Source organism: Pipra filicauda, unplaced genomic scaffold (assembly GCF_003945595.2).
Source record: "Pipra filicauda isolate LSUMZ 115617 unplaced genomic scaffold, ASM394559v2 scaffold101_size5749837_pilon, whole genome shotgun sequence".
Taxonomy (NCBI): domain Eukaryota; kingdom Metazoa; phylum Chordata; class Aves; order Passeriformes; family Pipridae; genus Pipra; species Pipra filicauda.
The window spans coordinates 4,656,590-4,679,016 of NW_024103452.1; the positions used below are offsets into that span (position 1 = coordinate 4,656,590).

Here is a 22,427-nt window from a genome sequence, read left to right on the forward strand (position 1 = left end):
TACGACGATGAGAATTTGTCTCTGTTAGTTTGACCAGAACTGCTGTTCTTCTGCAGCTTTCAATACATGTCCATTAGAATACTGTTTTTTAACCTGAGGCTAAACACAATGTAGAAAGCAACTAGGAAAGTAAACCCTCTACTACATAGCAATCTATGTCTTTACTAAAAAACACATAAGGGTCTGCAAACTTAAGGTTCAAAAGTAGTTTATACAGATCTTTAAGAAAGCAGAGCACACCTCATCCTTCACTGAGAGCCTGTTTCATTAAAAGTATATCCACTTTAAATACATGCAAACACAGACCATCTTTTATAATTATATTTTAAAAAGACAAATGACAAATAAAAAAAGTAATCAAAGGACTGGCACGCCTGCAGTGTTTCAAACCCAAACAATTATCATTTTTGGATTTCCCTGTTAGATGCTGAAATTAGGAGTACTGTGTGGAAAGGCTGCCAGGATCTTATCACTGGGAAATTAACAGTAAAGCCTTAGAGCCCTTAATAGGAATGCTGTACTGCAGATTTTAGGCCAACCTTTCCATATTAGGAAGGTAAAAGCATTAAGTTGCAACTGAGAGAGAGATTTCAAAAATGTACTTAAGGATCATTCTTTATTAAATTATGGACAGTTATGAGAGTAATTTCTAAAGGTTTCAGTTTGATTCTTATCTGGTTTTAAATTAGTTTGAAACTTTCCATACAGAAATATAGTACAAGAACTTGACTTAGAGTTGGAAATCATCTTCACCTTGTGATACAAAAAATGCTGTCTTTCTACTTTTATGCTTATTTTGGACAACACTTAAATTCTAGAGAGCTTGAGGTTCATCAGCTTTTTATGTGCGACTGTCTTCTCCTCCCCATCTTGAGCAGAAAGCAGTTGTGGTTTCTGCACCCTGTCAGATGTAACCTTAGTGCTAATTTGGGAAAAGCAGTTCTCACATTTAGTGCTGAAAGACTGATAACCGAATCCACAAAGGAATGACACATTTTCAGCGATGAAGTACAGGGGCTGTGGACAATGGCTGAGCTTTCCCACTGCATAAATCCTCCTGACTCAGCTGTCATTGTGCAAATCTACTGCACAAAAGCAGATTTTGCTTGCATGATTGGGCTTTATGTCATCATGACTATCATAACAAAAGTGGGTGTTGGTTATCTTTACCATTTTATTACTCTAGCAGGTACCAAGATAGATGGATATGTCCATAACCCTTGTACTTTACTGTCTCGTGAAGTCCAGAAATCTTGTTTATTGTTATAATAAAATAACCAAATGAACAAAATTTTTGGGGTACTGGACAAGCACAGACTCTAGAACTGAAATGTTCTCACAGTAGTGTACCTGAATTATGGCAAAAACTAAATTTAACAGCATAAACATCATATTCATACAACTTGTCATATTAAAATACAGATCCATATAACTTGTCATGTACATATTTAGATATGTGTATCTAATGTATGTTATATAGAGAGTTGTTAATCCAACCTGCAATAGCATCTTGTGGTTTTAATTATGAATCAGGTACTGAATTTGTTATGGATTGTACATATAGTTAATGTGATATTCAGTATGATACTAGAAGTTCTTGACTAGCTAATAAGAAACTGTGTTTCAAAACATACTCTGTTCTTACACATTAAAATTTGTGTGAACAGTTTGCACCAAATTGCAAAACTACATAAGAAAACCTGAACCTCAGCAGAGACATAAATAACATGACTAGGAGTGAAAAATGGCTAAGAATTAAATATTTGTGAATTCAAAACCAGAATGCAAGCAGTATATATAGCAAAAGTAGAGCTAGTTAACCTTTCAAAAATTAAAATATAAATTAACTCAGTGAATAGAGTTAGTATTAGTTAGCTACAGTTAGCTTTTTTAGACAATGAATTCTCATTTCCAAAATGCTCATATCCTTGTATAGCTAAAGCTAAGCATAATTCTATTTGAGCTGTTGGAATTTTGACTTCAGTAGAACTTGGATTGAGTACTCAGATGCATTCTAAACTATTTTGGTACAGGAAGCCAAAAGAAGATTTTCTCTGAAACTATCCTTCTCTCCTCATGCACGCAAATAAACAACCACAGGCTTGATTAGTAATATCCATACAGTAATGCAACCTTTGTGCCTTGTTAAAATATTGGACATTTTGAAACCAAAATGCTTGGCATGGCCAAGACCCCTTTCACTTTTTCCAAACTCTTCACAACTCTGACTTGCTCAGGAAGTTCTGCTGACTGACTTTCTGCTGGACTTTGGTGGTCAGTATCAGATTCTGTTCAATCCAGTAAAAAATTAAAGCCTGTATAAAGCACAGTCCTGTCCAAGGCTCTGGAGGTACTTTGTGTTGATGTCTGGTTGATGCCTCCACAAGCCCTAAGCTTCTGTCTAACTTGCATGACTGTGTTCCCTGTAGTATCTGTATGTGTTTTAAACTTAATCATCCTCCTCAAATCTCAGTGTAATCAAAACAAAAGTGCTCCTTTATAAATCACTTTTGATTAGTTTAACTGGTCTAAGACAAAATTCTGCTCCAAATAAACAAGGGGTGTATTTGTCACAGATGTTGCTGGAGTGAAGCTGTGTGGTAGTCTTTAATGGACAGAGGAATGTAACCATAGAGATGTACATTTTACATACCATTTAGCCACCGGGAGTCATGCTGCTCTGTTCTGATGGGATGGTGATGCCCCAGAGTTCGGAAAATGGCAAAGTCCCTGCCCATGAAGTCTGCTGCTGTGCCAGAGTACAGTTCTCCATCTGTGGGAGGACATAATTGTAAGCAACATTCCTTAATTTTCCAGTCATGGTAAGTCAGAGAAATCTGTTGGTCCTATGTTCATATTACTCTAATAGGGATAATGAGAAAATTACAAAGCAACAAGCCATATGCAATGTATTGTCATTGAAAATAGATGATTAGACCCACTTTCTCACTGCAGAGCTTAATTGTAACCTCTTGCAAATGAGCTGTATCTCCTGACTGCTGGTCCAGCCACTTTTCAAAAATATGTTTGAATTCTCAGGCTGGAACAGTGGCAGGCAGTACACTTCACCCTGGCAGGTATGCAGCCTCAAAAATCCTACTTAAATGTGAAATTACCCTGTTTATAACTGGAATTTGGACTGGAGGTTCCTCCCAGTCTACTGTTTTTTTGTGACCCTGGGAACCAAAGAGTCCAACTCATTCACTCTTGCCTCAGAAAGGCCTTAGGTCTCTTCATTTTTTCATACAGAAACTGTGTGGCTTCTTGTTTGGTTGGTTTGGGGGTTTGTTCTGTTTCTTTTTTTTTATTTTTTTTTTTTATCTGCGCAAGTGGATCCTCAGAAAACAGTCTGTTCTACAGGAAAGACAGAACACTCCTTTCTCCTTCAGCCACCTTTGTAACTGTGATACTGGCAAAGGGCAACAGCTAAAGGAGAGAATAAACAAGATTATTCCCTGCTACCTTGACCCCATGCATTTCACAGCGAACAAATGAACACAAAATTGATCTGTGACACTTCAGCCATACACAACCTGTGTATGTGGCACATACACAACCTAGAGGGAGACAAAACTCATCCCAGTGCGTCCCTTCTCAGCCAGCTAGAAGTACCATGGAAGAGGCAGAGAGAGACACTGCCCAAATTCAAAGGAGCAGGTCGAGAGCGAGTAATAATAGTAACTACATTGTAACGAAACCCACAGCAAAGAACCAGGGATCCAAGTACAACACATATCTCTCTGGCATTAATGTAGAGCTTGTCCATGAAATTACTCTGAAATCAAAATGCTAAAAATGCATTTTTAGGACTGTGTCCTTGTACATTTGTATGTGAAATGAAATACTCTACCTTATACTGTTAATATGAAATTAAAAAGTATTATTCCTTCCAACTAGTATTTTCAAGCTACCCATATTACACAGGTCCCTTGTGAAAAAAGACAAGTTTGAGGATAAGATAACTCTTTCTTTAGCCAAGGTAATAAATTTTTCATGGTCATGATGAACTCTACCATATCCTCATTTTAAAACACCCTTTAGGAACAAGTTTATAATTTTCATGGCAATTTTAGATATTTCCATGGTGGGACAAGCAGATCCAAGCATGTCTATTGGATATCACTGGCATCTTTTCCCCAGAACACTGATACCATGAAATTGAACCTACCATATGGTAGCCATGAAAGTCAGGAAGGGTGAAAACATGATAGCAGAAAGGCGTGGAATTGAATGAATTCACAGCAGAGATTAGAAGCAAATAGACCAGTCGCGCCCAGCAGGAGGTATAATCAGAAGTGAAACAGAACAGCATATCATTAATTAACGATTTATCATTCTTCTATGTCATTTTCAACTTTTTTTTGAAGGGGAGACAATCACTTAATTATAGTGATTATTACGTACAGAGGATGCAGTTGAGATTTTAAAAGATCGTAAAACCTTTTCTGCCTGTGAAAAGGGCTTTGATGCTATGCTTAACCTTTCTTTAACCTTATCTTCATTTTCTTGTCTTTCGGTCCCTAGTGAGTTCTGATAAATCAATATAAATCAAAGGGGAAAGAAAAAAACAACAAGGCCTATTTTTCTTCTTAGTTATCAACCGATCTAAAGGTCAGTCAACCAAGAAAAAAATCTATATTTAATACTATATTATTAAAATTAAACCAAACACAGTTCAAAAACTTATTAAAATTACATATTTCAAATAGAACTGTGTTTTTGGCGCCTTAGCTTCTAACTCAATACATAAGCATCACTGGAAGTAACATATTTTCTAGGCTGTGCTCAGCTCAACTGACACTTTTTCATCAATGGTGACAGGATAAAAGTTTTGCCAATAACTGGCTTCAGTATACTGCAAATGGGGAAGGGGCTGTAGAAAACTAGCTGACCTTTCCATCCTTTCTCCTACAGCACCCCCAAGTTTCAGTATACCTAGGCCAGCGCCTGCAGTTTGAACTAATTTGCTGTAGTCATGCAAAAAGGCAAATTTGACTTCTTCCAGACAGAAATACCAAGGAATATCATTTTTTTTTGTAAGGCTTTAGATAATTTTTGCTAAATTCAGGGTAAGCCTCAAGTCATGTCCCAGATGTGCACATCCTTTGAGTTAGTACTGTTCAAAAGCTATATGAGGATTTTGCCTCCTGTCTAGATAGAAGTACATTCATCTTTGTTTCCCTGTGCACATTTTCTTTTGGACTGAAATTTACTCATTGCTGGTCTGGAAAATGATTTTTCAGTGTCGTGTATAGTCTTCACTGTGTTATTTCTACTGTCAGCAGTTTTAAAAGAAGTTTTCATTAAATTTAAGAAGTGGAAACTAATAATTTGAAAACTGACAAACATTTCTGAAAGGGATAGAATGAAGGAGGGAAAAAGCCGAACAAAAACTTGTCACTTTATATTTCCAGCCCAGCAGCTCAAAGCAACAACTGTCCAGAACTAGCTGATGACCCTCAGTTGTTCATATAAGAAAAAAGTCTGTTTTGAACAGCAACCACCTTAATCTAAAGGAGTAGCATGCTGACACACGAATGCAAACAGAAATACATATATTGACTGTACTAAATAAAGAGGCAACAATTAAAGTCCGTAGGAATGCTGATTTTTGGAAGGAAGGAACCATTTTCACCTGTACTGTTCGTAATCAGCACGGAACTAGAAACAACTCCCCAAGATCATAAGATACACAGATGCTAAAAGCTAAACAATACATATTTATTTGATAAAGTGTTCCTATTCAGCTCTTAAACAGGATTACATTCTTAACAAAAATAATTTGTGGAGAGTACAGAAGTGTAAACTTTCTTTTGGAAGTAATAAGGAAGTTGAACAAATGAGGAATATAGGCAAAACCAAGCCTTGAATGTCATGACTGCTCTCACTGGTAAAAGGGTTCACAAATTAAATCTATCCTTGGGTAAAAGGTTTATTCACTAAAGTTGAGATTTGCAGACACAGAGCTGACTTCACTTCTTTTAAAGTCAGTAACTGAAACTTCCCAGAAAGTAGAGTAATTCTAAAATCCTGAACCTCATATGTACTTAGTATCTAATTTCTAACAAATATAATACTAAAGTTCTTAACTGATGAGAAGCTACTGCATTTCAGATCACATTAATACATATTTGGGAGTATTAAGTTACCTAAATGGATTTTAAAAAATGAAAAATGCAGTAATTGTTAACTTGTAAAAGAAATTATAAACTGTAAAAGAAAAAAAAATCAGTGAAACACAGGAACATAAAACAACTTTTAGGATTCTGGATCACCAAAGCTTTTGAAAATCCCAAAGGGTCATTTCCTAAACACAAACTGACTGATACATGGGACAATGGTGTCTCCTTCTCTGAAGGTTTTTTCCAACTATCCCAATACAGTTGCTTTAGTCTATTGCATTCAGGGATATTTTCTCCTGTGATTACATTCCTTGGAAACCAAGTTGCCTCTCTTTTTCCTCCTGCACTGGAATAATCACTAGTGGTGCCCAGGGATTTCTTAGGCTCTACATTTTCATGCATTAGCCCACTCAAAAGGAGATTGTTTAGTTAGCAGCACATAGATGGGAATGGCTGAATAGTGTCTTATATTACTAGGAGCTAGTTATATCATGTTCCCAGATGGCATTTACTTTAGAGTAGGGTAGCAATAGCTAACTTTAATGAACAGCTGTTAAAAAAACAATGAGAAATGTTTGCAGGTGGATGGAACAAGGAATGTATACTGGCAAAATATTGGAACAATTTAATAATGATGAACTGTTTATTTTGGTTTTGTTTTGGTGTGGATTTTTTTTCAAACACTACTGATTTTTCTAGGAGAGAGGGAAAACTGAAGATCCTCTTTACACTTACAAGAGTTTATTTCAGCTGAAATACAGAACAGACCTCCTAGGCACTAATGGTTATTAAAATCTGAAGTTATCTTTTGCAAATTAACCTTGGTGTTTTGCCCAAATTCCTCTTGGTGATTACATTTCACTTACCTAAGATTTACTCTCTAGTATGGTGTCAAGAACATACTCTTCTTCCACACTTTTCAAAATCTCTGTTTAGTGTTTCTGATGAAGAAGAGAGGTTATATTTCCCTCCTGTATTTAACCATATAAATTACTCTTCTCAGCTTTCTTTTATCTTCCTGATAGTTACTTCGTATTACTAATTATAACACTGCATTTTAATGATTGCTGGGTAATTGCTTTACATAGTTACCCTCTTAGACCTTAGATAAAACCATGGTCAATTGTGAGGACAAATATTCTGGCACATGAGGGGCCAGGAGTAGCTGAGTTATTGCTCAGCTCAGGAGAACAGAAGAAGCAATCTATCCACGTCCTTCTTGATGTGAGACCTTTGTGGTCAAGAGTCTCCTCTTGCCTTCATGGCTGTTCTCACTACTTTACTCCAGTGCTACCTATTTCAGAGAGCAGTTGAACAAAACCCCTTCTATGCAGTCATTGCTTAGCCAGTTCAGTCCCTGTTTCTCACCTATTTTGGTGGCAGGAAATTCTTTTGCCTTGGGTCATCATTTTACCATAAAATGCAAGTGTTTGTTTTTTGGCAAAGAGGAGAAAGACATTGAAAACTGTGGTGAACCTGGTGTACACTGTGAAATATACACTCTGCATAAAGGATTGAGGTAAATAATCACTAACACAATATGACTGTGAGGCAACTATGAAGAGGCAGAGAAGAAAAGGTGCTTGTGTTTAGGATACCGGAATGTTGCTTTTAGCCTCACCCTGAGTTTTGTATAAGTCACTGAAGTAGAAATTAGTCACTGGCTTTGAATGTTGAATTTGCACCATTTTCCATTGTGTTAATATACCCAATGGCTCTCACTGAAGCCTGATTGAAAACAAAAGGTCATGCCCTGTGTACTCTTTATTAGAAGGAAATATAAACGGAGTGAAAATCATAGTGATAGGAAGTGGGTTCAAGAAAGCAAAGATGTTTTAAAGACATGCAATCTAAGCCAAGGGAAATAAGATAATCATATTTGTGCCGGACTGAGCAAAAAAAAAAAAAAGAAAAAGGAATGTGAAAAGCTAGACACTGTTGACTTTGTGCAGTTGCATACCGGGTATACCACGTAATACTGGCTTGTCATCATTCTCTTTCTTTATTGTATATTAAAGTAAATAGTAAAGCTATTCGCTTGAGAGTTGCTCTGCCACAAATTCAAGTCGCTTCAGGCACTAATTTATACACTGGCCTTTTAGACACACATTTTTTTCCTTTCTGTTTGTACAGGGTACAAGTTAGAGCAAGATCTGGATGTCTTTCCTGTTTTTCCTGTTGAAAAGTGTGTGTCCCCAGGGTAGCTCATCACCTGGGATCATTACAGGCTTCTAAGATCAGGAAATGAGGCACACTTAGGACTAAATTTCTGTTGTTGTCTATTTTGAATAGCTTAATTTTTAAATGCAAAGTAAATATAATAAGTGTAGACAGTAGGCAAGGCCCTAGACTAACAATATGGACAAAGTCCTGGAGAAACCAATCTATTTGGTTATGTGTCATTTCCCAAAGACTTCTGAGATAAAGAGAATCTGCAATTTTCTGAAACTATTGTTGGATTTGAAGTTGAAATAAATTGTGAGAAAGTTACATGTTAAGGATAACGTGGCTACACCTAAGCAGAGTTGTTATGGAAAGAAGGATCTGTTTCGTTCCTAATTTATTCTCACAAAACATCTTTTTGCCTTTTTCTGAGAAGGGGAAGGAATAACAATGGACATAATTAATTCAATTAGATAAGTTAAATCAGACAAATTCAATCAATTGCATTAGTTCAATTAGATTGACACAGTCCAGTTGCTCTATATTTACATATTCCATGAAATGAAGTATTACCAATTCAGAAACACCTAATTTATTTAAATCCTTTTGTTCTGGGCAGGAATGTAATTGTATTCACTGTCAGACAGCTCTCTTCAGCTGAAACATCACCTGAGGGCCTAGACCTGTGGCTGCTTATGTGTCTCAGCTCACACACAGGTACAATTGAGTGATAAACTTTCCTTGGCAGCAAAACTGATGCAAGGAATGACTTGTTCCTGCTCTCACTTTGCTCTCAGCTGTGCTGGTGTGACCACCAGTGTGTCCAGCCTGTAAACTGGGTGATTAAAATGCCTCGACCTAGAAGTGAGAAGGAAAAACACTTTGCAGAATCAAGGCCTTGCAGGGTATAAAGTAGCTTTTGTGATACCCGAATCTTGGTTTACATCTCAAGATACCTGGGTCAGCTGTATTCAAAGTGAAACCAGAATTACCTTAACCTAGAAATAAATTGCATAAAACAAAAACCTGTCATAGGTGCTGCAAGGAGGAAAAAAAAGCAGAAAATCAGCAATTATTTACAGTGACTGCACATCTCACTGAACTTGCTATGTGGTACCTACCTACTAAAAGCGAAGCTGTCAGCAGTTTGGGATCATAAGGGCTTTTCCCCCGCCCATTTTCAAAATGTGAATCTGCCATTCTAAAGATGTTGTCCTGCGGGATAAAGAAAAAAAAAAAAAAAGGAAAAAGCAACATTATTTGATGAAAGAACACTGATGAGTGAGTTGAACACAACAGAGTGCAGAGGGTGCAGTTTATGTGATTCATACTGGGGTTTGTGGCTTAAGGAAGTCAAATTACAATGAGTGAGGATCTGCTAGAAGTGCCCACCTCCTAATCAGTATGTGCTGAAGGCTAGTCAAAGGCACAAATACACATGCACAGCTTGAGTCTCTTCTGTTCTACTTCACATATAATTTACATGGTTTTATAGAAATCTTTTTGTTTTCAATTAGAATACATTTGAGTAATAGTAATTAATGAATCAGGAATTTGAAACTTTTATCTGAAAAAAAATAAAACCTGTTTCTCCCTGACTCTACTTTTCTGAGATATCCCACAACATGACATGATGCTAAATTCTGCTTTTCCTAGTCTGAGTATTAGTGACTTACTATTTCATACATCCTCAAATTCAATTTTAACTGCATCAGGAGAGCTTTTTATCATTATTATTATTCAGAACCATGCAACAAAACTTTTAAAATATACAAGCTGACGGTAAAGCATATGGGGGTTTAAACTGAGATTAAAAAGGGCCTCAGTCAACACTAAGCAAACAGAGGTCAGTAAATCCAAAGCAATAGGCTTTTCAGTATATTTAATTACTTTAATTTAAACGGAGGGACCAAGTCTGCCAATCAATTTGAATAGTGTGTTTATCTTATGTTTTGGACTGAGGGTAAAACCAGATGAATTTCACATTTCACTCCATTTACTGAAGAAAAAGGTAAAGGGAAAATGGACTGTTAGCAGGATAGTAATCTGGAGGGGCTTACTGCACTGTAAGATAAAAAGGTTGGACATCATCAAGTTTGATCTCAGGATTCAAGTTCAATCTCCTAAGGCATGTTCTTGTACATGTAGCCTGCCTGATTATGTTTATAGTCATCCTGTATATGTAATATCTTACACAGTATTAAATGTCTTTCTTTCCCTTTGTCTTTCTATTTCTTAATAGCATAGGCACATTTCTTATTTCTCTCCAGCTTTCTGACTTTGCTCCTTCTAACCAGAAATGAATAAATAACCAAAAAGAAAAATATTTTTGAGATTCTACTGTAGGGTCCATACCTAGATCTTACACAATAAATAAAAACAGTACGTTGAGGAGAATGTTAGACCTAAACTTCAATAATAGAAAATGGCACTAACGCTACAAGCCATTATTGAAAAATGTTATTATCAATCTATGTTTTAGTGGCATTTCTTCATAGTAGATGATAACTGCTCAACTTGCACACCAATGGATATTTGATAAGGCTGTAAAGTCAGTGGCATAACAGTTAAGGCAGAACATATCCCCAAGATAATCCCATGTGTCATTATAAGACAAATAAGAAACAGATGTGGAAAGTGATTTGGTGTAGGAAGGATCTGATTTTTGACTGTATTCTTCTGGGTTATGTCACTTTAACTGTTGATATTGGTGTGTAGCAGGCAAGAACGAGTGGAGAACCAGGTCAGCATAAGTCAGAGATGATCCATCCTCCTCTTAGAGTTTGTGGAATAAAACATTTGAAATAAGAGGTATGACATGTAAATCCCACAGTGTTTTTGTATTTCAGTTAAAATGCAATGAGGAGACATGTACTGTAAGTTTCCAAATGCATGGGTGAGTAATGATGACAATAAATACATCACTGTTAAGTGTCAAATAAATGTATCATGGTTAGTCTGAGGCCCCAAGGAGTTTTGATAAACACGCTATAGGAAGTCTAACCTGTCACAAATAGGGCAACTTGCCCAAAAAGCTTTTTGGGTGCTGAAGTCAAACTACCTCTATCTAGAAATCAACAATAAATACAGGCAACAGAGGAATAAACTCTTTTCTACGTACTTTTCACTCTCATTTTGAAAACCTAGGAAGCAATATGACTACTGATATGTACTTGATTATACTACTCACTGGTCTGCAGTATTTGCACCCAAATTATGCCCTGAGATGCCACAACAGCAAAAGATGAGATGAGAAGTCAATGTCAGTATTTCAGGGTAAAATTTCACCTCTTCATTTTCAAGGTGTACTTGATCATTTTCCAAAGAGTTAGTCTCTGGTCAAAAAACTTGGGCTATGCTCCTGGTGTTTTAAGTCCTGTCCACCTAAATTACACCTGGAGACCTGTGTGCAGGCAGCAGGGAGGGAGATGGAAGCTCTTGGGAAATGACTTGGCAGCAAGGTGAGTCTGCCTGGAGATAGCAAAGACCAAGGTTCTGCTCACAGATTTAGGGGACTGTGTGAGTGTGGTCCTTTTTGCATAGTACAGATAAGCTGTCAGCTAGAAAGAAAGCACACTGTTCTCAGAAAAATCCTGATCAGTTAATAATTTTGCTGCCTCTTGGATTTTTTCAGTTAATTGAATAAAAAGAATGGTACTGCAGTGAATCAGCAAATGCCTGAGCCATAGACAGCAAAAAGCCCTGTGTATTCACCAAATGCTAAATGTTTCAAAGTTTTATGAGGGCTATTATAGAATCAAACACAAGAATTCATGACAAAGCAAGATTGCCAGGTGGGTGGAAAGCCTGTAGAAATGCAAAAAGAAAAAAAAATAAACAAAGAAAGGCCTTTGTAACTCAAAAATTAGTCCAATTTATTGTCTAAAACCCTTCATTAGTTGCCCTGGCAGCCCAAAAGGACATTACAATGTAGTTCAAACCTCTTTTATGGATCCTCGTAGCTAAAAACCTTGCTGCAACATGTTTTATGGGTTATTAAACTCTAGGTTTATATTTCGCTGATGCTTCTTTATAATCCATAGTAAAACTACTGAAAATTAGATTGTTTAGGTTTTGAAATTCCACAAACTCATAAAGACAACAACTGACTGCTGGCTCATGGCATGACACGAATTGTTTCACCTAGTAAATGCCTTGCATGGTAGGAGATAATGCTTCTGGCTCCTTAAAACACATGTTTTCCTGTAGCACATAGCGTGATAGATGGCAAGACTTAGCCAGAAAGAACTACAGTTCAGTCCTGGAAATGAACGAAAAAGTTATTGTGACTTCCCATGATCTGCCACTTCAAGGCTCCAGAGATTTGCTTTCAAACAGCTGAAATACAACTGAAATAACGTGTCATATCATGATACTGAGTGGTGACAAGACATTGCTTTTTGACTAGACTTATTTCATATCTTGTTATTGAACAGCTTCAGTCAGCCAGTGAGACAATAAAACATGATGTTATATATACATACACATACGTATACCAACAGTATATCCATTTATAGATCAATCTATCTATCTATATCTACCCAGAATGGTCATTTCTTAAACCATTTTTTGCGTGTCAGCCTGCAGCTAACCCATCAACTATCTCAACAAAACAAGGACAAGGAAGATGAAAACATACATAGGTTATTGTAAATATATATATTTGGTTTTCCAGTTTAGTACAATTGCCTTGCAAGTAAAAGTGTGGTTACTGGGGAAGCACTAACCTATCAGTATGGACAGCGCTGACCGCTGAATTTCCAGGTTATGCTTTTCCCAAACCTTTTCTGGCAATTCTCACAGAACTGCAGAGTTTAATGCAGTGAAACCACTGCTGGTCAGTAATGAATAAACGTAGTGAAAAAAATGATCTGAAGAGACTTTGTTGATGGAGTGTGTACAGCTACTAAGAAAGTATTACTGGTTTAAATTATAAGGCATAGAATGACAGCAGTGATGCTCCCCAGCCATTCCAGTACAATTGAAGGAACTCATATCCTTACCCTTGTAACCCCCAATTCATAAATAGAAAAGAACAGATCTCTAGGGTATCTTTCAGGGATTAGCTGATCTCCACAACAAGCTGTTGAACAAGGAATGGTCCAGAAACATTCAATATGCCAACTATCACAACTTTTGTTTCATGAAAAAGGTAGAGTTGGCCTTAGCTATGAGCATTTTTTACATTAACATTCCCCTTGCTGTTTTGACAGACCCTCTTGTGCTATGATGAAGCATTTTATAAAACAAACTGTTAAGTCAAAAAAAAAAAAGGACAAAATTCAAAACTAACACACCCCACACAAAACCCCAATAAAAATAGCCCCAATAGATTTCCAGAGTGCCTGGAGTATGACAATGCACCAGGAAGGAGTATCCATTTGGGGGACTTGAAAGCCCATGACAATGTCTCTTCACTGAGTCAGAAATTGCTGGCATTGAAATATTGCGCTCTCTGCTACTATTCGGTGTTGTAAATACAAAAGGAAAAGCTCCACTTCCCACTCAGAGAAAAACTTTCAGGCTTGTTAAGGTTTGGATTTATCCCCTCTACACAGAGGCATTAGTTGGGGTGGCTGAATTTGCTGCTCTAGTCACGGTCAGAGGAAAGTAACAAGTTCCTCTGAATGATGAGTCAGAGCAGCTCAGAACTGCAGTTCCCAAGGGCAGCATCTCTCATCACTGACCACAGAGAAAGCCTCCTGTGAATTTAGGCCTGAGCTAAGTCTTTCTGAAATGAACACTGCAGAGGCAGCTGATTGGAGACACCTGACTTTGAAAAAAAAGAAATTGATGGTTTTGCTCTTTGGTGTTGTTTTTTCCCTTTTTCTTTTTTTTCGTTTTTCTTTTTTTTTCTTCTCCCTTTCAATATATTAATTCCAGGGAATTTTTGATTTACCTCATGCACAATACAACTTTCTGTGCACACGTTTTATTACTATATCAAGAGTATTTCAGAAAGCCTTTTAAGTAAACTTTACTCTATGAGAAATGATTTATTTATGAATTGTGTTACTTTTCAAGAATAATTTTAAGTGAAACAACTGTGCAGGATATGGCCATGTTGTTATTGTTATTATATTTCCTATTTCACACTTAATCTATTGAGTCATGAAAACTGTTAAATATGAGGACTTTGGTTTCAGGTTTGGGAATCATGCTATTATGGAACTTTTAATGAGAAACTTTTATTAAATTCATCCCCACGGAATGGCTTATTTTTAAAAAAGTGCAAGTGCAAATAAATGTAATGTGAGAAATTATGCAAAAAATACAAATATTAAAACAAATGTAAATGTTGAGGCAAGTGGTAACCATTGGGGAAATAGGTGAAAAGTGATTGAAGCAATAATGCAACTGTTTTAAATCATTAATTATTAAAAAAAAAAGAAAAAAGAAAAGAAATGCACACAATGGGCTTCTGACTTTTAGTCGTTTAGTCTTCAGGCTCCATATGCTATAGGGGATTTACCCACACACATCTGGGGGACACTGGGCTCTGCAACACCTTTATTACGTTTTGTTTTTCCAACTTGAGGTTTAGCAGAATTATAGTTATGGAAACCAGTTTTAAAATCCTCTGGGAAATCACTCTAAGTTACAGATCTTCAGTAAAATCGTGCTCCCAAAGAAATGCCTCCAGCTTCTGTGGGACCTGGAACTGAAACTTTCTTGGAATCCTGTGCTGTGCTAAAGGGGACAGAGAAGGAACTTCCTTGAAAAGCATTTACCTGCAAAACTGGTCATGAGCTCTAAGATCATCTCCCAAACTCTAACCTTCAGGCAGTATGATCACTTCAAGACCTCTCAAATAGTCTCTACATTATCCTGTGTCCTCTTTTTCAGACTCAAAGAGATATTCTTTCTACCAAACCACTACACTTGTAGATATTAATTTTGGTTCCTGGAAATCTTACTTTTGATATCAAAATAAAGAGCTGTTGAAATGATTACCAGCTCCATGCTTCATTGTGTAGATTAATGAAAGAAGAACAGAGCTCTTGGTTTCTCTTTCTCCTTTTACCCCATAGGTCACTTCTACCGGAAAGTTTTTCTAGTTTATGATCTTCAGAAGATGCCTTGAGATGCAGCAGATGACTCTGGAAAGCACAAATTTTGAAAACTTGACTCCCTAGGCTGAATTTGGGCAACTCATCTTCTCAATAATTCTCTTTCAGTCAAATATCAAACATCCCACACTACTCTGCTTTCTTCTGAAGTTAAATCTACTAATATTTATTAAGTTACCATACACTTTCGCAAAGAGGGAAATGTTTTGTCTCTATCTATCTATCTATCTATCTATCTATCTATCTATCTATCTATCTATCTGCATAATTATAATTCAATGAATCTAGTAAAAGGGAAAACAGCCAACTAGGTTTTTCAGGAACAGCTGGTTCAATCTATTCATTATTCCTAGTTTATGATTAGTAAGTGCTGCTTCTTCTGATTGGGAGAGAAACCAAGTGTCAATGTCAAATAGCGAAGACTTGTTCACACCTGAACATACTAGTCTGCATACTAATATTGGTATTTATATGAGTAATAGCCTCTTTCAAATCACTGTGCAACATACGTAAATAAAAGGAGGGCAGGCACTGTCAAACTGAGCAGCTGTTCAAAAAAGATGTATGTGTTTGTGAACTTGCTTTTGCAATATTTCACAAACAAAAGACCCCAGACTTACCTGACTTTCATGCAACAGTTTTCTTGGGTTTGGTTTTCTTTTTCCCTGATGATGTCATCTACCTACTTGCACCCATTTTAAACATCTAATGAAATGTTCTAATGCTAAAGCAAATAAATGAGCAGACATGAATTTAATTATAGTGTCACTATAGTATTTATTGCTTCAGAAAATATTTCAAATAAAGAGTGATTAGAAAAAAGAAAACAAACCAAACACACAGTTAACATGAATGATTAGTAAAGACACCAAAAATGTCATCCCAATGGCATACCAGACACTAGATACCATCAAGGATATTGAACAATTCTCAGAGGACACTGAGAATTAGAATGCCTTTGTATTGCAACTTTCTGGGTTGTCAAGTGTAATACATCACCTAAGATCACCGTCTGGCTCATATAGGATGACCTCTGGAAATATAACCACCATACAATGACTGTCTGTTCTAGTCAAGTTATTAAATGGTCTGCATATGTAAGGAATAAGATATACAAGCCCAAAACCAGTACACATCACTGAACTACATAACCTAAAAATCTCAATTCTTTAAGTGTTCTTATTCTTACTTCCAACATATTTTCCATTAAAAATATTTGGAACAGATTCTAATCACTTTAGCAGATTCTACTATTATGTTAAATAAATTATCGGGTCATACTTTATTGCATGATTGTACAAGTTTTCTACAGTTATTTTTAGCATTCAAGACCACTGCCTTCCTCTTTTGTCTTCTGGATTTCCTGTATGTTATTAGACTGTGGTGAGGTCAGGCATCAGAGGAAATAACAGCAGTGCTAACTCCTAGACCCAATGTTTTATGAATTACTGAGCATCAGTGATGTAATGGCAATAAATCTAACCCAGTCTCAGTCTTGTGTCCTGTTGTAAATAAATGAAGTTAGCAAAGGTGTTATTTTATTCAAGAGCCTTCCTGATGAGAACGAAAATGTTTCCCTCGGGGTGTTGTTTGTAAAATTGCTTCTGTAATTAGGGTGCTGTTTAACAAGAGAAAGGTTCTCCAGTTTTCCCGGGGAACTTTCAGTCAAGGGTATCTTATTTACAACACAAAAACGACTGCAAATTGGGGAAGCAACATACAGAAAGGACTTAGTCAAGTGGAGTTAACATATAAGCATATGGCCAAGATTTTCTAATTTCCCAAGTGATTTTGCATACTCCCAAGTTGGGCACCCAATTTAAAACTTGCTCAAGGGCTCTGATTTTCACCAAATACCTTCTTAGACAATTTAAAATTCTGATACTTGAAGCTGTTTGTCTCTTCTGAAAATAAAGGCATATGTCTGCATTACTTTTAATTCCTAGCAAGGAGAAACCTCTAATATGGGCACATCCTCACTAAAGTTTTCAAAAATCTCACTCTAAATGAGTGACAGGATAAGAAGCAAGCCTATAAAAATATTATTAATTCTCTCTCCCTATTATAAGAACTTGTGAGCATGCTTTCAGAGAATTTGTGAAAGTGAAAAAGGGACAGAGAAGTACACTACAGCAACCACTGTAACAACTATTAAGCTTTGCTTTTTTTTTTAAGATACTGCAGTCTATTTGCAGCACTTCATTCCAAGGTGCCTATAAAGTGTCAGGTCTAGATCAGTGTTTGATACATATGCAGATTTTAAAAAAACATAAACTAAATCTGGCATACAGAAGCTGAAATTCTGACCCTTTGGGCAATTTTGCTTTTCTTGAGGCAAAGCTTAGAACTGAAATCCCTGCAACAAGCACTTCTCTTTACTTATTGTTCCCTCCACCTGCTTGCAGTGTGACACCACCCAGCCCTTCTGCAGCCTCATTTGATTTTTCTTCATTAGCAAGAAATAATATCCTCAGATTTTAATAGCTGGTATTGCATTAGAGAACAATGCATTTGAAAATGCAAATTCTATTCTACATGTGGAGACATAACTAACAGTAGATATAATTATAACCTCTCTCTGTGACAAGTTGCAATTATTCCTCATGGCACTGTGTTTCAAAGCAATGCATTTCTCATACTGATCGGGTTTTTTTATTAAAAAAGTCAAGAATGTTTGATATGCTTTTCCCAGTGCAACAAAAACTTTGCTGAGACAGTAACAGATGGATTTAAGTGAGTTTGATTCAAGGTGACTGAAAAAAGTACATTAAAATTCACTTCTTTATTCACTATCTTGCCTGCTTTTCTAGCACCCAAGAATCTCCAGAAGGGGAGAGAGTCAATGACACTGGCAAGAATATGTGGTACACTCAGCTCATATGTCTATATATGTACCTTCATAAATAGGAATGCACAGTGTCAGTAGGGCTAATCAACACTCAACCACATAACTCAATTACTGATACTTGTATTTTTGAAGAAGAAATGCAGCCTGTCTTTTAACAGAACTTTGGCTCAAAATCCTGGCTCATTGTATAGTGTAGTGTAGTATAGTATAGTTTAGAATCGTTTAGTACAGCATAATATAGATTGACTTTGTTGGCTAAAGCAAACTGACAAACACACCAACTTCTCACAGGAAAAAAAAGTAGTTCCCTTTAATGTTCTGTTTGATTTCTGCAGTAAACTTTAATGGAATCCAAATGATTTTGCTTTTTTTTTTCTTTTTGAGAAAGAAAACTGACATTTAGATTACTCCACATTTCACCACTCACCACAAGATCACAGCCACCGTGAGAAGTGGTCACGGTCATGAATTGGATTATCCAGGACCTGTCTGTGCTCTGCATAAAGTGACGTCAATAAATGCTACAGACTCCAAGCAAGGGTGGTGCCATCCCAAATGTGGTGTGATCTGTGAGACTTTCACGCAGATCTTCTCAGGCCCTACTCTTAGAATTTCAACATGAACCCCACTGAAGTCAGAGAAAGATTCCCTTCAAGTTCAGTGAACGCCAGAGGAATCTTCCTTATATCCCTTGCCATGTTTACATGTTAATGCAAGGTCATGGTAAATCCTTCCAAATGACTATGAATTAAAACAGTTGTTCTCCATCACCACCAATTTAAAAGGTTTGAACTGACAAATACACGATTTCTAAACTTGCATCTGTACCATCACCCTTCTGTTTTTTGTCATCATTAAAGGCAATAAACACTGAGTAGAAAAAAAATCACATGTGTTCTTAATCCATATTGATTACTTGTTTTACAATATCTGACTGAAATGCAAGCTTCATTTGCATTTATTCAGATAAATATCAAATATTTAACCCCACTTAATGGTTGATCCTTGAAATGCATAATTGCATTAAAACACATATATTTACAAACAAAAATAATAAGACCTGAAATATTAATCATCTCCCCTGCTGTCTCAAATCACCCTTTTCATTTTTTATTCATAAACAAAGGCACCTTTGGACAACGATTTGGGTTCTCTCCTCAGCAATGCTGGTGCAACCCCAATGAAAGCCAACAGAACTAAAGAAAAAAGTCAGCCTTGGAGATTATCGAGAAGAACAAATATCAGAAGGATCCATATGTTTTTTGCATATCCATAACACAGATGCAAATTTTAAGTCTTCAGGTTACTTTCTGTCTTAGTTTTACAACTGAAGTGTTTCCTTACTATAACTTATCCCTGGATCTGGAAATTTTGAACTTAATTGGTAGGTTAAAAAAACCACATCATTTGTATTTATTTAATGAAATATTCTCAGACCATCTGCAAGATAATGCTGCTCAATTTTCTATCACCTTGGATGTAAACATTTCAACAGAAGGTGGTGTTTGTGCTGTTTGAGGCACCTTCTGAACTCTGCTGAGCTTATCTTCTCTTTAGAGATGAAACTTTGTTTACCTAAGATCTGAGCACTGATTACAGGCCCCTGGGAAATGGAAACATCGTAACACGATAATTGGTTCCCGAAATGTAAGTCCCTCTGAAGGGAAGAACTCAGAGGTATGGCCTTGTAGGAAAAGTGACCAAACATCTGCAAAGGTGCTGGTGTTCCCCCCCTGCTGTGTAAGACAAGTCTCATGAAGGCCAGCAAGGTCCGCTGGTCCCACACTGCGCATCCAAAGATGCACAGAAAACCCGTGGGAACGAAATGCATCTTTCCCCTTTCCTTTTCTTTCGTACACAGGCATTAAAATTAACACTTATAAATGGAACCTGAAATATAATAGCTCAGCTGTCTTCTTGTTTCAGGAGGTGTTAGTGGTAGCAGAGAAGCCAAATTGCAGGATTGGCATTTTATTCTCATATCAATGACTAAGCATCTGCTCCAAAACCGATTCAGTCCATGGCACTCTCCTCTCGTGTTTTAGTGTCCTCTGAATTAAGACCTTAAAAGACTAGAAGCATAATCGATTTTTGTACAGATTAAAGAAACGGGAATTTTAGCACTACATTTCTGCCTGTAAATGTTTTATCTGTCAATGTTAGAGATAAAACATCATATTGCTGACTGGAGGTAGCTAGAATAGACCAGAACTACTTGTGAACTTTATGTAAAGTAGTGTTCACAGTTTCCTTCTGTATCTTTCCATAGAAAGCAATTCTTGAAACACTCATGCAGTGCATCTTTTATAGATCAAAAATAAGGTTTTAAAATAACAATAATTTTTTTTGAAATTTTATTTTATTTTTTTTATGAATGAGATCAATGTCCAGTAACAGTCAAAAAAAAGCAAATGTCATATTATGAGTTTTTAGGAAAGAAATAAAGAACAAAACCAACAGTATCTTTATGCCTCTATAAATGCACGACACTTCTGCATTTTCAGTACTGTATGAAGTTACAGTCTTCTAACTCAAAAAACATACACACTGGAGGAGAGATGAAGAAAAGAAGAGCGCTCTCAGTTTGTTCTAAAATGAGAAACTGGCAGGCAGAAAGTTTAAAACAAAATAAAGGAATGTTCCTCCCATGTTGCAATTTGTAGGGCTTGGGGTGCTGTGGATACTTAAAAGATATATGAGCTCAAGATATGCCAGTACTAATTCACAAAAAACAAGTCATTGAAAAGCATTAAACACAGAGATTCCATCCCTGGTTCAGGAAATCCCTGAACAACGAGTGCTGGAGCCTGGGAGACTCTATCACTAAGCACTGCTGCATACTTGCCTTATTCTCCTCCACTGGCATTCATTATGGGACCTGGTGAGAACCAAGATACTGGGCTAAATGAGCCTTTGGTCTGAACAGATTTGACTGTTCTTATGAAATGAGGCAGAGAGAAATTAGGTAATTTAGCCAGGAAATCTATGCCAAAGCAAAAAGCTAATGTTCTAGTTCCTGAGCCTTGTCCAGTGCCATAAACAAAAGTATATAGTCCTGCCTCAAATCCCAGTAAAGCTAATGGCAACTGAGCTTACTCAGCACATGCAAAGCTATGCACAATGTGCCAAGTAAAATTGGTAAGGATCACTTGTGATGGGAAGAGTACATCAGCCTTTGTGCCCAGTTAGCCTTTAGTCTCCCAGTGATTCCCAAGAAATATCTCTGTTGGATTCCCAGTGCACGGACAAACTGCAATATGCAAATAGCCACTTGCATTTCATTCACTGGAGTTTTACAAGGACTAGCAGTGGAAGCCAAAAATCCCCCTCATAGATTTCCAGCTCCAAAAAAACTTAATATTAATTAACTAAACAATCATATAAACAATGATTTAAAAGAAATAAGTTATTTAGCTTAGAATAAAAATCAGATAATGCATATCACAACATTTCATAAAGAAAAATGTGGGGTTCTTTTAACTATGTTCTATGATCCATATATAGCCAGTGGAGATTCACGTAACAATATTATTCTAAAATGTTCCCATCATTTCCAACACTTATTAAAATAATCTAATCTAATTCAACATATTGGAGGGAAGAAGAGCTGATATGCAATTATCTCTTTCTCTAAATTGTTCTTTGATTTGGTTTCAAGGGTCAAAGATCCACCCAGTTTTTGTGTTAATAGCCAGCACTGATGTTACTGGGAGAAACAGAACGGAAGATAGAGGTGGAGGTTGAATTTGAAGATAACTTTAATAAAAACATTAGAAACTACTGGATAAGGAAAGCAAACAAACATCCAACAAGTCCACCTCCTGTTTCATAACTCTTCCTTGTTTCTTGATGTATCATAATATCCTTCCTTTCCCCTTTTAATCATGCAAACTAACAGCTGCCTTTTTAAGCATTTTTAGACTTAACTTCAAGTGCCGCACTTGATGCCATATGTCACACATTTCCTCTCATTTTTTGTGAAATGGCTTCAGATGGAAGGGTTTAACCTTATTTTTCTCCTGTCTGGATTTTGTCTTTTGGTATTTAGAAGCCTCTTTCTATCTTAAATGTCATTCATTCTACGTCGTTTCATCAAATTTGATCACAGGTTTTAAATTCTGCACTGTTAATCTTCTTAACTAATATAAGAAGTTAAAAATTCATTTATTACAAACTGTACCATGATGAGGATACTTGTTTACATAGAGTAGCTAAAGCAGAAGA

At 36.5% G+C, this 22,427-nt stretch overlaps 1 protein-coding gene across 2 annotated transcripts in view; it reads right to left on the reverse strand.

The window, feature by feature from the left end:
* The window catches only part of SEMA3A (semaphorin 3A), a 324,291-nt gene that overhangs the window by 55,477 nt on the left and 246,387 nt on the right, over positions 1-22,427 (reverse strand). For both annotated transcript variants that reach the window (XM_039389081.1, XM_039389108.1), the window contains 2 exons: positions 9,407-9,500; positions 2,654-2,773 (listed from right to left, as the gene is read on the reverse strand). In XM_039389081.1, the coding sequence (XP_039245015.1) occupies positions 2,654-2,773; positions 9,407-9,500 (214 nt within the window). The remainder of the gene's footprint in view (positions 1-2,653; positions 2,774-9,406; positions 9,501-22,427) is intronic.